Source organism: Anarrhichthys ocellatus, unplaced genomic scaffold, assembly GCF_004355925.1.
Source record: "Anarrhichthys ocellatus isolate YVR2014 unplaced genomic scaffold, GSC_Weel_1.0 scaffold7, whole genome shotgun sequence".
Classification (NCBI taxonomy): Eukaryota; Metazoa; Chordata; class Actinopteri; order Perciformes; family Anarhichadidae; genus Anarrhichthys; species Anarrhichthys ocellatus.
The window spans coordinates 2,439,638-2,454,352 of NW_022280037.1; the positions used below are offsets into that span (position 1 = coordinate 2,439,638).

At 42.3% G+C, this 14,715-nt stretch overlaps 3 protein-coding genes across 7 annotated transcripts in view; 1 reads left to right on the plus strand and 2 right to left on the minus strand.

The window, feature by feature from the left end:
- The first annotated feature begins 830 nt into the window (after window positions 1–830).
- Window positions 831–10,434, plus strand: chrm5a (cholinergic receptor, muscarinic 5a). Its single transcript, XM_031847084.1, has 2 exons — window positions 831–1,301; window positions 7,405–10,434. The coding sequence occupies exon 2, from the start codon at window positions 7,475–7,477 to the stop codon at window positions 9,053–9,055; it is 1,581 nt and encodes a 526-aa protein (XP_031702944.1). The 5' UTR covers window positions 831–1,301; window positions 7,405–7,474; the 3' UTR covers window positions 9,056–10,434.
- On the minus strand, window positions 6,628–12,164 carry LOC116383341 (fibrinogen-like protein 1-like protein). The gene is made up of 3 exons (XM_031847096.1): window positions 12,076–12,164; window positions 11,819–11,974; window positions 6,628–11,218 (listed from the first exon to the last, which is right to left on the minus strand). Exons 2-3 carry the CDS (start codon window positions 11,961–11,963, stop codon window positions 10,524–10,526), a joined length of 840 nt encoding a protein of 279 aa, XP_031702956.1. The 5' UTR covers window positions 11,964–11,974; window positions 12,076–12,164; the 3' UTR covers window positions 6,628–10,523.
- An 834-nt stretch (window positions 12,165–12,998) lies between these two features.
- The window catches only part of LOC116383339 (KATNB1-like protein 1), a 32,846-nt gene continuing 31,129 nt past the window's right edge, over window positions 12,999–14,715 (minus strand). For 3 of the 5 annotated variants that reach the window (XM_031847091.1, XM_031847092.1, XM_031847090.1), the window contains 7 exons: window positions 14,612–14,649; window positions 14,249–14,519; window positions 14,035–14,150; window positions 13,900–13,950; window positions 13,726–13,815; window positions 13,468–13,572; window positions 13,054–13,259 (listed from right to left, as the gene is read on the minus strand). In XM_031847091.1, the coding sequence (XP_031702951.1) occupies window positions 13,082–13,259; window positions 13,468–13,572; window positions 13,726–13,815; window positions 13,900–13,950; window positions 14,035–14,150; window positions 14,249–14,519; window positions 14,612–14,649 (849 nt within the window). In that variant the 3' untranslated portion in view covers window positions 13,054–13,081. Of the gene's footprint in view, window positions 13,260–13,467; window positions 13,573–13,725; window positions 13,816–13,899; window positions 13,951–14,034; window positions 14,151–14,248; window positions 14,520–14,611; window positions 14,650–14,715 lie in introns of all 5 variants that reach the window. The other 2 variants (XM_031847094.1, XM_031847095.1) reach the window with 2 other exon arrangements.

The following is a 14,715-nucleotide window of genomic DNA, read 5'->3' on the forward strand; positions in this document are numbered from 1 at the left end:
TTGGGAGCAACTGGATTTATTACTATTATTGTATCTCTCTGATGATTTGATGGGAGCTCACGGAACGGATCAGCAACCGTCATCTGGATTAATACATATGAGGACTTTTTATCAATCCAGGTCACTCGCTGAATGCCAAGCGAATAATTCCCCAATCAGCACAATGACATGCATGCTGTATGTACCACATGCACGCACACACCAACACACACATGCAAAAGGTCCCAATGAAAAACATCTGTCACTTCAATAGTCTGCTTATCTCGTCCAGCCATGTCAGCGCGCTCCCTTGAGAGCACAAAGGCAGCAGGGGTGTTTTATGCTCCGCAGATGAGTTTGCTGATAGCCACATTGCTGTTCAAACACAATCTCTTCTTGCTTTTCTGTAAAACACACACAAAAGGCACGCCATTGGATGTAATTAATGCTCTATGTGGTAAAACCACACAAAAGCAAGTCTTGGCTTCACTACTCAGACTGAAAACCACCCTCTCACCACATCCACACATACTCCCTCCTGCCCCCACACCTTCCAAAACAGAACCCTAGAAGTCACCCAGCCACCTCCCCCCCTCCTTCCTCTGTGGTCTGAGCTGCATGCTCACTGTCCCGAAACATGATGAACCATTCAGCCCTATGGGAATTTCTCCTCCCAGCCAGCTAAAGTCGGCTACATCGGTGTCTGTCAGCCAGAGTAGATGCAGCAGCAGCAGCAGCCGCAGCAGAGTGGCAGCAGCAGTGACTTGGCTTAGGCGTCACGCAGCCTCTCAGTGACATTCTGCTTCGACTTGGCTGAGAAGCAGCTCATCCGGCTCAGCTCACACTGGGAGGAAAAGTTCTCTCCTGTCCTCTTTCTTTCGGCTCCTGAGCCGATTGTACTAATTTATGAATGACTGAGGAAGGATGCTGTGCAACTTGAGAATACTTTTCTCATCTGGACGCACGGTGGCCGTGTTGGATGGCCGAGGGGGAACGTGATGCTGTACTCTGCGCCTCTTGAGCAGGGATGACCGAAGCCTCCCGGCGTACACCCTCATCCTGCCCTTCGTCCTCTTTCTCCTCTGCCTCGGCGCTCACACTTTTCCCTCGGACCCCTACTGGCATGCGAGGGGTTAAGCAAGCAGGATTTTCCTATCCACCTCAATCTTCTCTCCAACTGTGTTGTGAACCTGCTCCTCAGCACCACACTTGACCCGAAGGCTTCCCAGGCAAAACAAAGGAATTAACCATGAACTTTGCTCTCGCCAGGAGACACAGTGTGCCCTTAAACAGGAGACTGTGAGATCTGATGAAAGTTAACTGTGAGTATGTTCATCTTTTTATCCTTCCTCTTTACATTAGTGACTTGTTTCACAGCCTCCAGAGAATCACGAGCGATTGAACATGCACTTTTTGATGAATGCACAAAGGCATGGCCTGGCTTTAAGGGGATGCAGCATCATGTGTGCACAAGTGCATGTCTGAGAGGTCTCTGCATGTATTTTTAATGGAGCCTTTTACCGTAATGAAAGCAACGGAGGATGTGCTGCTGGAAAGCAGTGCTTCTCTTCTTCTGGAAGACTTGGTGTACAGAAAAGTGCCGTACATTAGATTGTATATGTCGTTTTTTAGTCACATATGTGGTACGTTTTAAAGCCTACTAGTTATTTATGAATACCTTGAGGAAATATGTGTTTCCATTGGCTGTAATTCGGTAAATATCTTGCCTCTTCACACAGCAGCATATCTATTTTATAGTATACACATCCATCTTCAACATATTTCTATGTCTCAGTAGTGCACCCAATTTAATGGCACAACCCTATTTTCTCTGTCACCCCTCTTCTTCTATCTTTACACTTGTCTTTGAAATATCTGAAAAAGGTATCATCATTTCAACTGCGTATCAAAAATTTTAAATTCCTGTTTTTGAAAATGCTTTTTTTTTTATTTATTTCATCAATCAATATTTTCTTCAAAAGCTAAATCACAAGGCTCTTGCCGCCTTTCCCCTTTTTCTCTTTGATTAAGTGGAAATGACAAAACACGATTAAGCGAAGGATTAAGCGGTGAAGCGTGATTTTAACGAGTTCACCCAGTCCCCACAGATCTTAGGAGGTGCTGCAGCAAATGTACAAAGTCACCATAAAAGAAGCAATGGTTTGGTGGGTTTGGGGAAATTGTGACTAGATTGTAGACCCATAGACTTGACTGTTTTTGTGCAGCAATTTCACCTCAAATTAGATTTTTTGTGAAATTGTCAATGGTAGTTTGGGAGCTGTCCAGCCGGGATAAACTACGGCATCAAATCATTTGCTCTAATTTCGCAAATAGTGAGCTAGATTAAGTATATCAACAATCTGAGATAGAAGCTTAATGTACATGCGTTTTTGAGCAATCTTATGCGTGTACCCTCAAGGTGCCAAAGTTCCACCATTGAACTGAAAATGAATATTTGAACAGCATGGAGGTAATTCAAACTATTACTGTTGTTTTTGCAGAAAAATCTGACATCAGCATATAGAAAATTAGGTGTGTTACGAGTTGGGAAATATCATCGACCGAGAGGCTCAAACAGCGACAGACACTCATATTTAGAAATGTCTTCATCCAAGAACTCAAATGAGTTTATTGCCAGATCATTATCCAAATGATGGGGCATTAATAAAATGTTGTTGTCGCTCATAAAAAAGAACTCCCCGATACATTAAGCATTTGCGTTTTATTCCCTTAAGTACCTGCCAAAACCACTGGGGCGTCCATACGCAGATCATAATATTCATTTAATGACCATCATTTCTCGAGATGTAGACTAAATCAAGTTTTTTTTCTTGTTTTAAACTAACAGAGGGAAAAACATTTGGGCGTTGAATAAACAAAAGTCAGAAAAGTGCATTCTTACTTTTATTTGCTATAAACACTGGCCCACTGATAAATAATTCAGATTGCACGTGTAGGAGCCAGATCTTGCATTGAACATTTATTATCCTCTTTCATTCTCATTCATTGCCCGACACAGAATAATTCAAGCATTTCTTATGTCCTCATCCAGGACGCCACATATGCAGGAATCTTAACCATGGGTCAGTGGGCTGACTACAAGATGCACGAACTATTGTGCCAAAAAGCTCAGGGCTGATTTGCATATCATACATACTCGCCACGCAGACACGCTTGGTGTCCTTTGCCTCCTTTGCTTTCTTCCACAAAAGCCACTCACACACACACACACACACACACACACACACACACACACACACACACTATTTGCTTTCGTGTTTCTGCTATGCTGCAACCAAAGCAGAGTGTAGATAGAAAAAGGTTACGCATGACTGGGAGGCCTGGTGGGGGCCAGTGTGTGGAGCAACTGCACAGGAGCACTCATGGCCAGGTGCCAGAGGACCTGCAGGAAGCCACCCCTCAACATGTCCGCCTCTGCACTCAGTATGAAGGCCCAGGGCAGATTCTTTTTGTTTTCTGTCCTCACCCACAGCCCACAGGCTCTGTTAATCACTGAATCAATGACCATTACTTATGGATAGCTCTCACGATATTTTAGGTGGTAGTCTAATACTCTTAGGATGTATCTGTAATGAGGAGGATTTTGTTTTCTTGGCAAGAGTGAGAGCAAGACATCTATTTGGCACTGATTTATACTAATGGGTATCATTTCTTCATTCTCATAACCAAGTCACAGTGCAGGCGGTATGCTACCAGATATGCTGCAGCATTGCCTTTGTTTTCAATAACAGCCTTTTTGCCCAGACAGAATCACAAAGCTCTCTCTCCTGCCTTTTGATACCGAACTGCATCCATAAAAAGTTTATAAAAGGGGCCACAACAGACCATATCCACTATTTATAGCGATGCAGAGTCCATGTTTACCCCTCACTCTGAGCTCTGAGTGTACCATTAAGATGCTTCCTGCTTCGATTTAGAAGCTATTAGCAAGCTTGACTTGCTCTACCTGTTGAGATCAAAGAGGTAAAACAAGTCTATTCTAATATGTGTGTGTGTGTGTGTAGGCTTAGCAACACAACAGTCCTCGTTTATCAAATACATGCCTGTCATTACTAATTAATTATTTTTTGTGCCATCAAACATAATCACTGATGGTTCAGCCTATTTACTTTTTGTTCTTTTATGCCAGCTGGTGTATTTTGGTTCAATTCCTGCTACACTGACTTGGGTCCCTACGGTATAAAACGCGTCATAGATCTCTACAAAATAGGAATAGAGTGATACGGGGATGACATATTTTTATAGGCCAACCCAGGATGTTAGCATCTCACTGGTTCCCTCAACAGAAAGCCAATGGGATTTTTCCATTTCCCATTTCGTTTTAACCACAGACCTTATCTCGGGCATCTAACACAAAAACCCATTGAACAACTCATTGACTTTGAGACGATGGAAACAGAAGTGCTAAAACACTAATTGATTTCTGGGTTTTGGGACTCATTCCTGCAGCACTTTATCACATTGTCAATAAGACGAGCGGGTCTGTGAGGCTGTTCTTGATGTTCAAACGTGGTCACAACAATACTGCTCAGGTTGTTATGTTTAGTAATTGTAATTGCAGTAATTGTTTACCATGTTCACCATCACAGTTGTGTGTTGTTGTGCGAGCTAATTGGTAAGAAAAAGTTAGAAACCAATGTGCCATTAAGACCTCATTATGAGGTAAACGATGAGAACAAAACAACGGTTTGTTCATAGCAGAGAATTCTGTCGACGCATTCATGACATCTCCTGCACTAAACAGTGTAATGATGTGGGGATTTGAGTGATGTGATATGAAATGCCATTCTACAACAAGATAAGGGAAAATCCAAGTCCTGCAGGAGGACCCCCTCAGTGACTGGAATGTTATTTGTGTGGGCTTCAGGCTGCTGCTGGTACTCTTGCTAACCTGGCACTGTCAAACGTATGCCAATGAGTGAGGAAATTATTTCTCAATTACCGGGTAGGGACTTCGTCCAAAGCATTGCATTGTGGGTTGAATTGCAATACATTTTAGGAGGAGCTCAGCATTAGGGAGAGCTGTTAGGGGAGATCTTCTTAGTACACGAGACACTAGAAGAATGGAGCAGAAGAATTAAGAATCCGGTTTATTTCCAATTGGTCTTCACATTCAAAGAAAATCACTTTGGTGTATTGGTGCATAACAATAAACATAGTGAGAGAAAATTAAAAAAGCAAGTACTACAAAAGTCGAGAAACATAGATAAAGAATTAAAAAAGAATAATTCCCAATGCAACGAGAAACTGCAGGATGAGGGCGTGTAAAGCTGTTTCTCTGTCCACATGTGTGCCAGCGCACAGACACACATTTGCTACTTCTGGCTGATGGCCAGGAGGTTCAATTCCCACAAACCACATGAAGGGTTCTCAGAGATGATCTTCCCCAAACTTCACTGTTGCTCCACACTGAGAGCATTAAATGGTCTCTGCCTCCCTGATGATGGTTTAGACCACTGTTGTTGTACCGGTCATTTTCAATAGAAAGGATTCTTGAGATGACAAGGTCTTGGAAGGTCATGCGCAGGGCACAGATGCTGGGCTGTAACATGACACGAAAATACCCTAATTCTAAGCAGAGAAAAATATATGGCGGAAAACCAATGGCGTAATGCCCATGTATTTATGTATTTATGTATTTCCTAAGAGAGGAGTGAGGGAGTGAGAACCGTGAGAACGGACAGTGTGGATCAGAGACTAGCCTCATGCTCAAACACTGTATAGTTGGAATGGACACAAATCTGTGCTTTCCCCACAGAATATAATCATTCACGTACACAAATGTACTCAAACCCAGGGGGTTTAATGCTGCTTCAATACATTTGATAAAAGCTCTCATGAAAGCTCTCATGAAAGGCAAGACATCAAACAATAGAAATTTCCCCTGGGTTTGTTCCGAACACATGTCCAGGTTGGCATGGGTAGCCCCTCAGCCACTATTGATTGGTGCGTCCAGCAGCCTGTGATGAAATGTGCACGCACACCACCTCAGTGAAGGAAACATTTGTGCTGTGAGTTTCCATATGTGGAGGGTGTTTGCTGCTCTCTACTGGTGCAGAGTGTGTAGTTGCCTGTGGGTGCTGGACATACATATCTCTTTGATAGTTTAAACACGTTGTGTGATGATTAGTTGGTGACTAGAAAGTCCAAACCGTATTAAGAAAAGACCAGACAATATGACTGTATGTACTTAGTTGGATATAAGCATCTATGGTTGGCTTTGGAGACAAAAAGACTCCTGACATTTAGGTGTTCAAGCAATGTTTTAAAGAGGGAAATGACCACACATGGGCAACTCTGCCACAGTAACAGAAATTGTTTCTATTTCTAAAGAGTATAGTGCTGCAGAGAAGGACGTATATTGCAGGATGAGGGAATTGCACAGGCTCTCCACAAAGAAAAATATTTGCATTTTTGATTATTTTAGTGTCATAACTCTAAAAAAATAATATACACAATATAAAATAGTATACACTGCAGAAATAAGAATTTGTTGCATGGCTGACGAATTAGCTGGCAGTGAGTTTGAAATGTAGGCAGATTTGTATGTTTCACTAACCTCAAAGTTGGGCACAGACAGCATCTTCTGGATCAATTTCATGGCTGAATGCACAGTATTGACTCCGTTAGAGTGCACCCAGGTTGGTTTTCACACTTATATCCAAGTCGCATTTCTTGTCTTTATTTCTTCTTACAGTATTTCAGGGGAAATTATGTTGACACATTTGACTGATAGAAAGAACAAATACACTCTTCAATATTATTTCAGTTAATTGACTATTCAATATATATTAATGTAATGCTGGGAAGGGCTCCATTAGTTTGTATAGAGAATGGACGGACAAGTAAACCAAAAACATAACTGAAATCACGACCATCATTTGTTTGTTGGAGGATTTTTTGTTTTAAAATAAACCAGAATTGTCTGCCATATTCTCATCAAGAAATGGCCGTCTTAGGAAGCTATAAATTGAGTTTATGCTCTAGTAAGATAACAGCAAAGATTAAGAGCAGGGAATGCAATTATGTAATGACCTGGATTTTTGAAATGTGCCACAGATGTTTGCAGAGATTGCCTAGAACAGGCCATATGCGTGTACTTGCATGAACTTGATTTAATTGTGTGAGCTGCATGATGTACAACAGCTTAATGTCTTTTTTCCAGGAGTCGCAGCTGAAACATAATAGAGAAAACAATGCCAATACCAAATGTATGTTTTATGTATTTATTCTGTTAAGGATGTATAAAACAACACACACAGTTTGTATATTCTTTTTAGTGTCGAGCAAAGTGCAAATATGTGACGCTCAACATGCTGAGTTGATCTCATCTAGTGGCTATACGAATAAACTCACTTTATTTTTAAGCGATAAGGAATAACATTTTGCTTCTTTTCTCACCAGGAGATCTTTCTGAAAATGACAAATCCAATCACTCTTTTCATGGCTGGATTTTAATAAACACAAGGAGACCATGGAGGGAGATGGTGTCCTGAACTCCACTGTAAATACCAGCACAATGGATATCCACCTGGTCCCCCACAGTCTGTGGGAGGTGATCACCATTGCGACTGTGTCGGCCATAGTCAGCCTCATCACCATTGTGGGCAATGTTCTGGTGATGCTCTCCTTCAAGGTCAACAGCCAGCTGAAGACGGTGAATAATTACTACCTGCTGAGTCTGGCAGCCGCTGACCTCATCATAGGTGTCTTCTCCATGAATCTGTATACCTCGTATATATTGATGGGCTACTGGGCCTTAGGGAACCTCGCCTGTGACCTGTGGTTGGCGCTTGACTATGTCGCCAGTAACGCCTCGGTCATGAACCTGTTGGTGATCAGTTTTGACAGATATTTTTCCATCACCAGGCCTCTGACCTATAGGGCCAAGCGGACTCCCAAACGAGCTGGGATCATGATCGGTTTGGCCTGGCTGGTGTCGCTTATTCTGTGGGCCCCACCTATTCTCTGCTGGCAATACTTTGTAGGAAAACGTTCTGTCCCTGAGAGGCAATGCCAGATCCAGTTTTTCTCTGAGCCTGTGATAACCTTTGGGACAGCCATTGCTGCCTTTTATATCCCCGTATCAGTCATGACCATCCTATATTGTCGAATCTACAAGGAGACAGAGAAGAGAACCAAAGATCTGGCGGAGCTGCAGGGGATTAGCTATCCCACTGACCCTGGGGTCCCCCACCCTCAGAAGACCATCATCAGATCCTGTTTTAGCTGTAAATTGAGGTCGGCTTCACATGACAGGAATCAAGCCTCTTGGTCCTCCTCCAGCAGAAGCAATGTGGCCAAATCAGCAGCCGCCACCAACGACGAGTGGTCCAAAGCTGGTCAGCTGACCACCTTCAACAGTTATGCCTCGTCCGAGGATGAGGACAGGCCTGTGTCTCCAGGGGGCTTCCAGCCCTCCTTCAGGAACCAGGCTTGTGAGACCATCAAGGCTGGAGTGGGCAGCGAGAGCGAGCAGCTCAGCAGCTACGAAGAGGATAGCTTCTTCCAGACGCCACCCAAAAGCAACTCCCAGAAGAGCAGCAAGTGTGTGTCCTACAAGTTCAAGCCTGTGGCCAAAGATGCTCACGTAGAGCACCACAGCAAAAACGGAGACACCAAAATGGCGACGTCGACATTCTCCTCCGCCGAGTCCATGAGCGTCCCGTCCACCTCCTCGACGTCGAAGCCCATAGACGCCACTCTGAAGAACCAGATCACCAAGAGGAAGAGGATGGTGCTGATCAAGGAGAGGAAGGCAGCTCAGACTCTCAGCGCCATCTTGCTGGCCTTCATCCTAACATGGACGCCTTACAACATCATGGTGCTTATTTCCACCTTCTGCTCAGACTGCATTCCCCTCTCACTCTGGCATCTGGGCTACTGGCTGTGCTACGTCAACAGCACCGTCAATCCCATGTGCTACGCCCTTTGTAACAAGACTTTCCAAAAGACCTTCCGTATGCTCTTACTTTGCCAGTGGAAGAAGAAGAGGATTGAGGAGAAGCTATACTGGTATGGACAAAACCCCGTGGTTAGCTCCAAACTGACATGAACTGTTGTTTTTTTTTTTAAGATGGCGTATGGCTGTAAATTATATGTTTGTGCTAATAATCTTGGCTTTATGAACTTGAATTCTACACAGTATTAAAATAATATTATATCCAGGAGCTGGTTCAATTTATAATTTAAGTTGCTCAGTAATCAGTAGGTCAGCCACAGTATATGTTAATTACTGCTCCAACATTGGAAATGGAAAAACATTATAAAATTGTCCATAATAATACAAAAATAAAACATAATCAGCGACACTGTAAATAGAGTCTAAAATATTAAAAATACCAGTATTTTCCCCTCAAATGGACGCTCTTATGCAGAATGTTCTATATTGTACTGTATTCGTATCAAGATGCACAGTTTCATATCTTGAGCATGATAAAATTGCTCCAATCGAATAATTTAGACCCTATATTGGTTTTAAGAAATGCCGGTATCCTCCCCTGAACTGATGCTCTTACACCTAACATGTCATAACACATGCAGTTGTATTCTGTAGGTATTGTGTTTGTATTGAAGATGCACATTTTGGAATTTCTATTTTATTTTAAATGGCTAATACATGTTGTCCTGATGTCAGAACCTGTTCGCTAAGTCAAGTTTGTAACTTGATGATAATCAAAGCCTTTTCACATGTGCCATTGTAATTTGTCAGATGAGGGAATATAGCTTCAGCTTCGTTTTCACATTTCATCTTCTGCACTTTCTGTCCTGGAAAATGTCTGCGGAAAATATTGAGTAATGATTCCATAAATTAAATTACAAATATTACTGAACGCTTCTGGTCCAGCCCACAACCCTTACAAAATAAAAGACTTATTTTACTCAAACTACATGTCAAACTTCCTAAACAATGTCAGTGTTTACACACATTGTGGAGGATTCAAGAGTACACCTTGTTTATTATAAGTTTATTAGTTTTCATCCTCAGGATATTTTTTTTTTCCATGAGCATTGTAATACAGTATTTTTTTTTCTCTGAATATCTGTAGTTAAATCAATATGCCCTCATATCTTCATTGTATTTCTGGCAAACGTGTAATGTACTGTGACAAATAAAATGCTGTTTGTGAAATGTTGTTTTGTGTCAGCATTGGATGGGAGCTATTTTACATGCGTCATAAGCTATAATGTCATGAAACCTTTTTTTTTTGTAACTGTGATAATAAAGAAATCTGCACTTGCAATTTGGGGAATGATGAGTGGCTTTGCTTCATGTATTAACATGGTGAATGATGGAGACAAAGCTAGAGATAAAACCCTACTGCATTTTTATACTGTGTTCCAAGTTTGTGATTCATTTTCTTGTTCTCAGTATTTTGTGATCATGTCCATGAATTTCTGAATAAAATGTGGTGAGTTGATTGTCCAGAGAAATTGAGTGATGCAGCTTTCTGTGGTGTTTGTTGCAAAGAAAACGAAACTTTTGGCCGTCAGCCAAACCCAGTGTCACACATCCTGTGTCCTTATAGCTCATCCTTCTTGCAGTTTTCACTTTGAATCAGTTTAACTGTGTCCGTAGGTCTCACCATCATCCATGCATACTTGCACAGTCGCTCCTTGTTGCAGTCCTTCTGCCAGTAGATGACATTCCTGCGATTGAGGTTGGCACCAGCACAGGCGTCGTACCACCAACCTCCTCCCGGCACCCCATGAAACTCCAGCTTGGCACAATTTTGGAAGTAGTTGTCATTGTCTCTGTCTTTAGTGGTGAATCTCTGGTTGTCGTGCAGGTAGTTCTCTGTGTCCAGAGTCAGAGCATCTACAGCTGTGCCCTGGAACAACCCCAGCCTCAGCCTGTATGCTGACGATTCATCCTCCACCAAGAACGGATCATACTCCCCCGTCTTCGTGACGGCGTCTCGGTCCACTAGTTTTACTCCCAGCTTAAAGCGCCCAGGGCCACGGGTGAGTTTATGAAGGTATTCGTTCCCGAGCCAGTGATCACCGGTTACGGCCCCAAAGCCATCTTTATATTCAGCCCAGGTACGATCGAAATTCACGCTGCTGTTGACGGTGATATGCTGCACCACGGTCCAGCCTCCCTCCTGCATGGCACAGTAGGCCACGATGGGGGAGTCACCTGGTTTGATCAGGTACACACCATCAAGGGCCTGGCCCGAAGACATCATCAGCATTTCATGGCAGTCCCTGGGCAGCGCTGTTGGGTAAATCAATAATAAACATATCAGGCAGAACTGTAGAGGAAATATGTCCAGATTTCTCTGCACTCTCTGCAAGAAAACGAATAACCAAACGTCCAACTATTGATTTGTTACCAGACTGTACAATTTTAGAACATTAAACTTTGGCGCTCACAGTGGTAGTGTCCTTGTGGTAAACAGCAATGCCAGGAATTAGTCATTACATTGATGGCAACAGCGCACCAACACTATTTCTCAATGTCTCCCGCATGTTAAACCTTGATCAATTGCGAAACTATTACGGCTACTTGTCTGACAAACTGTGTTACTAAGATACACTAATCACCTCACAGGACGAACTGTCACACATATCATTAATGAGTTACTGAGCAGTTTTGGTCTACGGGCTGGAATTTGACCCACAGTTAGAATCCACACTGATAATCTGAGATAAAGGTAATGCAATCACAGGATTGTTTTACATACTGAACCACTATTGCCAGCTCGAGTTTCGAGGATTCTGCACAAGTTATGGGCAAACAGAGTGTTGAGATCAAACAAGCAAAGCCAGCAAAAAGAAAAGTCAAAATGAAAGTGAAAGTCACATTTATACATACCTCTTATCCCACGGTTCAGGACCAAGTTGTGCTCATCTGGGGGAAGGAGATTCAGGTTCTCAGCTTGGAGATGCTCCATGTCAACTCCAGTCACACGGAGCAGCAGCAGGGCCACTGCCAGCAGCCAGCAGATCACACACTTCATCCTTCACTTTCCTTTGTCGTCAAGACAACAACAGTGTTTAGTTCATGATACGATGCTGAATTCAGTGAACATAATAAACAATACAAAAAAACTGTACATACGAAAGTGTTACCTTCAGTGAAGACCTCTGTATGAGGCTGCAGTGTACAGATATGCAGTTCTCTGTACCCAAGTCCTCTCCCACGCTCCGACTGTAGTTCTCTACACTTACTGAATGAAAAGCACCAGAATGCAAACAGGGCTGTCTACTGCTGAGAGTACAGCAGGTCCTTTCACACAGCCTTCTCCTGCCCAGTCACAGCTGGACTTCAGCCTCAGGTTCACATCTCAATAACAGACACCAACCAGCCACTTACTGTATCTGTGTCAAGTGAGATAAAGCCTCATGTAAATGGAGCTTTGTAAACCCATATCTGTGACTTACCTAAATCACGTCAAGACTGAATGAGGCTAAAGTCCAGATGAGATTGAATTGTAGGGGTTCAACTGAAATGTGTTGCTGCTGATCTAGGAGTATATTTAACCGCGTTTTAGTTTGAGGTGAAGCCCAGTGTTGGATTAAAGTACAGCACATACACTTTGAATATATATCGGCGCTGTCTTCTCCCACAGAAGAAGGTGATGACAATCTTTGTTTTGGTTGTAACAAATGTAAATACCAACCACACACTTTAACATTGAAAATACAAACTTTATTCATCATCAGTGGTGCAATCAAAGATAATAGCCACACATGAAAGCCTCCAAGTTTATGGGATACAACTGAAAATGCACCAATGACAAAACTCCTCTTTATGGTCATAATTACAACATCCGAGTAAATAGTTAAATGAAAAGACAATCAAGTCAAATTTACGACACGATTACATTTATATTGCACAGTCTCAGTATTTCAACTGTTCAAGTTCATCTGCCAGCCCAAAAAATACATGATGATCTACAGATATCCCCTCAGGACAGGTACAGTACAATCTAAATCCCACTCATCTGTGGGAACAATAGCAGCTCCAAACTAAGGATTTTACTAAAGATTCAATACACTTTTGGGAATCTGCCACCAGAGAAAGACCCGTTATCTGGCTCTTAGTTGCTGTCAGGTAAGTTGAGACAGGAAGGAGTCAATGACCTAAGGGAGAAGAATGAGAAAATGCAAAACAAACAATGGCAGTGGTAATGATTGTATTCATACACGCAGCACTGACCTTTGCCATGTCTCCAGCAGGTCCGGGAACAGATTTTAGCAAAGGTTCCTGATGCCATAACTCCACTAACTGCTGATTAAAAGCCTGGAAATTTCTGTAACAAAGTTGAATAAATACTTCACCACAATGGCTGTGTATACTGATCTACACATTGGGCCAAATATTTAAAAAGTGGCAAATTCTGCCAAGTATTAAGCCCTGCTGTATGCATTCATATTTGGACTGTGACGAGACAACTTCAACTAAATGTATGCAGTATGTATCTGTCTGATGTATCATACGGCTCATACAACAACACTTACTTATCCATCGGAAGTTTAGTTGATCCACTATAGCCACTTGTTTTTAGGTCCCCCCACCAGTTTTTCAAAACTGAATGTATCCACTTCAAACCAACTATAAGATACCTGTGAGAATAAAAGGCAATACTCGTTTATTAGTATTTTTGTAATTATCCTTCCACATACTGTCTGTTCCTCTATGTGCACAATGCATTTCATTCTATAGTAACTCAACTGCACATCAAAAACAAAACACCACATTGCAGGAGGAGTACTCACTCTTCGTATGGATTGGTGAGGACCTTCTTAACTAAAGGAAAGAGGTCAACACAACAGCCAATGGTGACCCTGGGAGAGTTCTCATCAATGCTGCAGAGAAAAGTTAATTATATAAACACTTTCTCCGCTAGTCGACAGTGCCGCTCAGACGTTTGCAAATTTCAAATCACTCACCTTTTGCTAATCAGCGGGAGAAAATCAACAAACACACCGATGTCTTGTATTCTGCACAAAAACAGTGAAGTGCTTTTGAAATTCTAGCGAAAATACTGTGAGTCACATTTCTGAAACAGACTACACCTAACGTACCTCAGAAAGTAGGTCAACAGCTCTCCAACGTTTCTCTGCCACAATGTTTGAGATACTTTCAGTCTCAGATTTCTTCCAAAGAGCACTTCATTCATTGTGCTATGATCCATTGTCAGCTGAAACACATTGCTTGGTTCAGATTATCACAGTTATTCATAAAAAAACACACAACACAAGAAACAGAAATATAGTCCAAGCTGCGATAGTTTCTGACCTCAGTAAGTGAACAGTAGTCGGCTTGTTCAGAACCACTTTTCCCAGTCTCTGGGTCGTTATTGACTTTTAGTGGGAACTCCCAAGGGTCAAATACCTCTTGTTGCACGTCCTGCATGCACTTCATCTCATTCTCCTTGTTTGCAGCATCATAAATTTTCCCAATCCCGAGCTGCTTCCTTCGAGTCACCGTCAGATGATGGGTCTTCCTCTTACAGGACACCACCCGCTTCACTCTACCTGGGTTGTTGCCAGAGCGACTTACTGGATACCTGGACAAGGTGAAATGTTCAAACGTTCATTTGAAAACCAAACCACATCACGCACTTGCTGTAATGTAGCCACAAAACATGCAATGACCTACCTCTTTGTGTTGAAATCCTCATTTTTATTGTAATCCATCTGCATATGATGGTGACAAATAACACAATTATAAGCAGCAAAAGAGGTCCATCATACATAAATACA